We start from the raw sequence: 6600 nt of genomic DNA, 5'->3' as shown, positions 1-6600 counted from the left end.
AAAAAGGAACCCTCTTGCCCTCTTGGTGGGAATGCAAACTGGTGCAGCCTTGTCTAGATTTAAGCTTCTGCTCATACTACAGTCTTACTTTGCTAATATGGTTACGATTGCCATACCTCAGCCTCATGCCTTGTCTCTCTCCTATAGGATAAGATACTAAAATATATTCATTATCTCTGGCCATGTTCCAACCCTATAAAAGTTGTTTATTTCACTTCTTTCCTATCATTGTTAAGAGCATTACCACTTTTTTCAGTGGCTCTGATTCTATGCTTTGCAGGCACTGTTTAAATTATAGGATCAATACTTTTTAAAAATTAGAGTAAGAAGAGTTGTTAAGAGTCATATTGATCTAACTGGCCTCTATATGTTTGAATTTCTCTGTAACAACCAGAATAAGTAGTAATGTAGCCCATACTCAGGCACCCTCAGAGCTGAATAACCTCTCTGGCACCAAAATCCATCTTTGTTTGTTACGTTTTAAAAACTGTCACATATTAAGATGTGACAGCCTTCTTTTAATTCCAAACATGTTCATCTAAGTCTGGTTCCTGGAACCAGGAAACCAATATTAATTTATCTTCCATGTAACAAATATTTTAAAATATGAGGAGAATGGTGCTTTCAACACAAAGTGCTATGAAGTACACATTTATAAGTACCCTGTCTCACAGTCTCTTCCTCCCTTCCCCCCAAGTCTCTGAGCTGCCCGTACACATTTCAAGTCCAGACCAGAGAATGTATCCCCTTCAATTATTCCAATATCCTCCAAACAAGAAATTTTTCTTCCCTTCTTCCATAATCCAATCCACAGCTACAGAAATGTGGAAACGGTGTGAATTTGTGTTTAGTATTGATACGAAAGAGGGCAAAAACATAAAGAAATGAAGAAGTTGCAAAGACAAGAACAAATGACTGGATAAATCAAAAAGTATCTTAAAATAAAATCCAAACAAATCTTAACACCTTATAATACAAGGCTTTGTGTGGCCTGGCCCCTATTAGCTCTCCAGTCTAGATGATTTCTGCTCTCCTGTCCCCACACCTCCTTACAGTCCCTAAGCACACTAAAGTCTTATGTGCTGAGAGCTTTGCACCTGCTCTTCCTTCTGCCTCCAACATCATTCCCCCTGTTCTGACACCTGTCTGTTTGCAAATATCAGCCTACTTATCACTTCTTCAGACATTTAACCTGATCTTCCTATCTGAAATAGCACCATATGATTTTTTAAGCTGGACTTTACAGTTTATTTTATATTTTTCTAAGTTGGCTCCATGCCCAATGTGGAGCTGGAACTCACTACCCCAACGTCAAGAGTCACATGTTCTACCAAGAGTCAGATGTTCACAGCAAAATCAGGCAGAAGGTTCAGCTAACACAGTGGTTGCCCAACCTTCCAGACAAGCCACAAATACTAACATCAGTGATGAATCTGGCCCAAAGGACTCAATAAATTTCAGGAATAAGTGAAAATTTTTTTTGAAAAAAATATACTTTTATCTCACGGAGTTTTTATGCTCATGGACAATACAAAACCATAGAATAGGATAACCGAGAATTTACACTTTCAACATAACCAGAATCAAATCTTCTGTCTTCAGGTAACATAATGGAAACATTCATAACTCCTCAATATCAGGTTCTCTGAGGTAAACACAGATGGCATCCAATTCGTACTCCCATGTAGATATAATAAAATGAAGCATCTTTGGGGGGGGATGTTAATCTTAAAATATTTCTTTAGAGGCATAGAATATTCTAGGATGATGTTCTAGCAGCAATAAGAACAGCATTTTCTGTAGCAAAATGGTCAGTAGGTACAGCAGCCGCTTCCATAGCCACAGCCATATCTGGAACCATATCCACAGCAAGAGCCATTGCCATAGCCAGAGCCATATCCACAACCATAGCCACAGCCATATCTGGAACCATAGACACAGCCAGAGCCTTATCCACAGCCCCCGCAGGAGTTCCCATAATAGCTGTAACACACTGTGGCAGAGGGTGGGGTTTCCGTAGAGGGAAAGAGTGCTTCTGAAGTTTGAATGCCACCTACGACCCTGGAACATTTATATACCGACAAGGAAGGGCCAGGGCATATGATGAATTTTGTGATTGATACAATATTTATTTAACATCTAGCATGTGTAAGTCACTCCTTTAGTTGATAATGAGAGGACATGATCTTTTCACAGCTATAGCATCTATCTTAAACAAACCAATTATTATAGCCTCCAGTTTTATTGGGAAACCATGTCTGTTTTTTGTCACCCAAGCATTGTCTTGAGCCAATTACAAACCTGTAGAGAAAGTTTCCATCAATTATCCAATCATCTGAGCACATGATTCCAAAGATATATGTAACAAGGTTCTGTGAAGGGTAGCAAATGTTTGGAAATATAACTATTAAAGGAGCTTGACTAATTACACTGACTAGATTACTAATTACTTCATTGAGGCTATCATTGGAATTTAATGCTGCCCTATACAGAAACTCAACATTCTATGTTGTAGAGCTCCTAGGAATCCAAACACCCATGCTTATGATATTCTGATAGTATATTTTTACCTCAAGAGCCATTCCTCAATAAATTTTTTATCAACTCCAGGTATTCATTTAGATCAAACATAACAACACACACACACACACACACACACACACACACACACACACACACACACATATCCTTTATAAGACGAGAGGCGCCTGGATGGCTCAGTTGGTTAAGGATCCAACTTCAGCAACTTCAGCTCAGGGTATGATATCACGGTTCATGAGCTCATGTCCCATATTAGGCTGTGTGCTGACAGCTCAGAGTCTGGAGCCTGCTTCGGATTTTGCGTCTCTTTCTCTGTCCCTCCCCCACTCATGTTCTGTCTCTCTCTCTCTCTCTCTCAAAAATAAATAAACATTTTTAAATGTTTAAAAAAAGGACTGTTGAAATTTTTGTAAATTACAAATTTCTGCCAAACATTTTAATCTATGTGATCCCAATAAAAATGTGAAAAATCAGGTAGATAACTTGTAATATGGAAATTGGGGTGCAAAGAAGTTAGGAAACTTACTGAAAGCTCCAGTTAATACATTACAAAGTTCAAGTGTCTGTTCTTCTTTGTTCTATTATATAAAGTCTCCCTTTCTACTCCTTGAAGGTTTGAACACTCATTGTTTCTTACGGTGACCCACTTCATTGTGAAATTACTCTGTTATAAAATCCCCATACACTTCCAACTTGCATCATCCCCAGTGTCACTTTGGGTCCTAAGTAAAATTTATTTCAATGTTGTATTCACAAACCAGTCTCTTCAAGTATGTCTGAGAGTGCCTCTTTGCTCTTTCTTTCAGTTTCTCTCTAAAGTGGTCTACCCTGATACTCATTGGTATGACTGTCTCCTAATCTCTCTTGAAATTCAGAAATGATATACAAGTCACTCAAGTCAACCACACCTCTTACCATATAATTTAGAGAACAGTAGGAAGCCTGTTGTAAATTACCACACACACAAAAATAGCACTATAGGACAATATCCACATATTCTTTCCAGCCTAACTGGATCAGAAGTCTAAACACAGCCTAACTAAAATCTCTGTTCAAGGTTCATGATATTGTACTCAAGGTATCAGCCAGAACATCTGAAAAATCTCTTCCTGTGAAACTTAACTAGCGTTTCCAGATTTAGCTGGTATGCCCCAAATATTGCATGAAACATACTAAAAAGTTATCTGGTTTTCATCTAAAATTCAGAATTATCCATCTTGAGTTTTATCTTCTAGGCCCAAACATAACATCAACACAGGAATGATATCCCATCATGTTTGCAAAGGTAAGAGGCAAGTAAAGGGGAGGGAAGCATACAAGGATGTATGTCACCAGAGGTCACCTTTGAATTCAGCCTTCCCATGCCTTTGAATTTATTCCTTAAGTCTAACTAGTGATTATATTTCCTCCAGGTTTGATTATATCTATTGGAATAAGGCTCTAAGATATAGACATTTTCTGAAATGTATTACATCTTTTTCCCTTGTCCAGAGGCTATTTACCTTTATGATGGACCAACTTCTATTCATCTTTCATATTTCAGCTAGAATTTTCTCTCTCTTTCAGAAATAAGCCTGAGCCTCTTTTGTTTATTCTTTGTCTTGGCCTCTCTTCTGTTGTTTTCTTCCGTATTTTTCAAACACCCTTGTTATAATTACACTATAGCAATATTTTGATCTTTGTAGCTTGTGGGTTTTGTTTTATTAAGTCAGAATAAAATACTTTAATTCTCTGTTCATAGCACATAATTAAATGTCACTTATTACAAACTCAGCAAATGTTTGATGATTAAGACTACTTATTCCTCTAATTTATAAGAAGTGATTCTATTTCTTCAAGGAGAATAATCTATCATTCATCCTCTTGTGTTCTTCCTTTTTCCAAGCCTGCAATTTCTTTCAAGATTCAAGGAATACTGAGATGCCTGGGTGGCTCTTGAATTCAGCTCAGGTCATGATCTTGTGGTTTCATGAGTTCAAGCCCTGCATTGGGCTCTGAATGGGCAGCATGGAGCCTACAGGGGATTCTCTCTCTCTTCCCCTCTCTTACCTTCCCCAGTGGCACTGTCTCTGTCTCTCTCAAAACAAACAAACAAACAAACAAACTTTTTAAAAAAAAGATTCAAGGAATACTAAGAATACTGAATTTATTTAACTATGGGTGGTTGAATCTTGACTCCAGGTCTAACAGTTTTTCTACCTCCCAAATGAAGATAGATGGGTTCAATCCAAAACATATTACATCTGCCCTCTCCCCTACATATAGCAACATAAAAGTTTCCAGTTTTGTATTTTCCTAGTATTAGAATCACCATTATCACAATCAGGCTTCAAAACTCAAATCCATTTCTCACCTGTAGTGTCCTACAATAGAATAGGAAATAGGTATGTAAAACTGGTTCATACTATCCCTCCCTTAAAATAACCCCTCCCCTAAAATAATCCTAGTAAACCCTTGGTTTAGATCTATCCAGTGATAGAGCACCTAATGTGGGAATTACTCTTGTTTCAGATGGTGTCACATTGAAAGACCTCTTGTGTTGTGAAATTTATATGTTGTGATCACTCATTCACCCCACCCTGATTAGTGTTCCTGGAAAGACACAGAGCACGTCTACAATGCTAGTCTTATTGAGTTTGCTATACCAGACTTTCAGGTATATAACTTCATATACTACCCTGAATTCCTTACAATTCTAAGTGCAAAGAAAAAGTACATACTTTTTAGATATTACCTTCTGTAGGGTTTTCTCCCATCTCCTTCACTGATGATATTTAAGATTTTATAGGTTCTACCTTCACAAAGTCCCTAAAGCTCATCTGTTCCCTTTCATTGTCTATGGCACCATCTAAACTCAGGTTCATTTGACCAGTCCCCAGGTCATTTCTGTCCCTAACTATTGAGCCTTCTTTCCCTCCCTTTACAGCCCATTTTTCCCTACCAGTAGCATTTTCCCAAAGCAGGTTTTTGAGGGGTGTGTGTGTATGTGTGTGTGTGTGCGCATGCGCACGCATGTATTGAGTACATGAGTGCTGGTTTAAATGGAAAGATCCATGGATAAATCCATCATGAGACACAAATACTCATGAACAAACTCTTGAGCAAAATTAATTAAGAACACACTACTCAGCCAAGAAGGAACAATATTTTAAGGATGAAATACAAGACATGTAATATTCAGTATTTCATGGTTACCGACCAGTCATAATGGAAGCCAGACATACATAATGGGAATGAACAATTGAGCATGAGCCCTGTCAATCTCTGAAGAGGTCATAAAAATAAGAGACAAAAATATGTCAATAGCATGTCTGACACAGAAGGTACACAAACTTGTAAGGAGCAGTAAAACGTTTATTTGGACATCATCGCAACATAGATACATAGAATAAGCAGGTAATAGGTTTAACCTTGGACAATAGCAAAAATGAGGTCTTCCTTCCAAAAATATAGAATAACTCAGACCCCCTCAATTACAAAGAAAATGTTCAAGAAAACAATCGGTTTACTGCAGCCTCTGACCACTCTTTCAGTCAGATCTTGTGTGACTGTGGGACACTGAAAAATGGCTTGGAATAATGGTCTTAGAGGAAAACATGTATTTCAGTTATGTTCTAGCAGCAAGATGAATAACATCTTCTGTAGAAAAATGGCCTGCTGCTACAGCAGGCAGTGCCATAGCCAGATTTGTATCCACAGCCAGAGCCAGAGCCATATCCAGAACCACAGCCACAGCCATAACCACAGCTACCACATGAGTTTCTATAGTAATTGCAACACATGGTGGCAAGAAATGGAGCTTCAGTAGTTCTTTAGAAGAGCAGATAGAGGTTTCTCTAGTCTGAATGTCATCTCTTGCCCTGAGACCTTTATATACTACCAGAAAAGGGTGGAGCACACAACACAGGCCCTGTAGCCTCATTATCACAGCAATTCTCATTTTCAAAAAGCTCATCATTTTAAGGACAACAATTTTTTCCAGGTAGTTATGTCCAACATGTGGCCCTAACTAGTGACAAGAATTATAGGAAAACAAATGTAACCTTCATATTATATATC

General features: G+C 38.0%; 1 protein-coding gene across 2 annotated transcripts; it reads right to left on the bottom strand.

The window, feature by feature from the left end:
* Window positions 1-1811: 1811 nt before the first annotated feature.
* LOC115292589 (keratin-associated protein 21-1-like) lies at window positions 1812-6323 on the bottom strand. Of its 2 annotated transcripts, none has more exons than XM_029940645.1 (2): window positions 6218-6323; window positions 1812-1948 (listed from the first exon to the last, which is right to left on the bottom strand). In XM_029940645.1, the coding sequence occupies exons 1-2, from the start codon at window positions 6321-6323 to the stop codon at window positions 1812-1814; spliced, it is 243 nt and encodes an 80-aa protein (XP_029796505.1). The 2 variants fall into 2 exon arrangements, with proteins under 2 accessions (XP_029796505.1, XP_029796506.1); XM_029940646.1 differs by having other exon boundaries at window positions 6239-6323.
* Between the last annotated feature and the right edge of the window lie 277 nt (window positions 6324-6600).

The sequence above is a fragment of the Suricata suricatta genome, chromosome 5 (assembly GCF_006229205.1).
Source record: "Suricata suricatta isolate VVHF042 chromosome 5, meerkat_22Aug2017_6uvM2_HiC, whole genome shotgun sequence".
NCBI lineage: Eukaryota > Metazoa > Chordata > Mammalia > Carnivora > Herpestidae > Suricata > Suricata suricatta.
Note: the sequence above shows the minus strand (reverse complement) of the source record. Positions and strands in the feature narration are given on the sequence as shown.

What these genes read in the sequence shown, in the direction of transcription:
- LOC115292589 (XM_029940645.1), bottom strand. Translation starts at nt 6,323, where the DNA reads ATGTGTTGCAATTACTATAGAAACTCATGTGGTAGCTGTGGTTATGGC. An exon ending in TGGATACAAATCTGGCTATG is followed by an intron (nt 1,949 to 6,217) that starts GCACTGCCTGCT and finishes GCTGTGGATAAG; the next exon opens with GCTCTGGCTGTGTCTATGGT.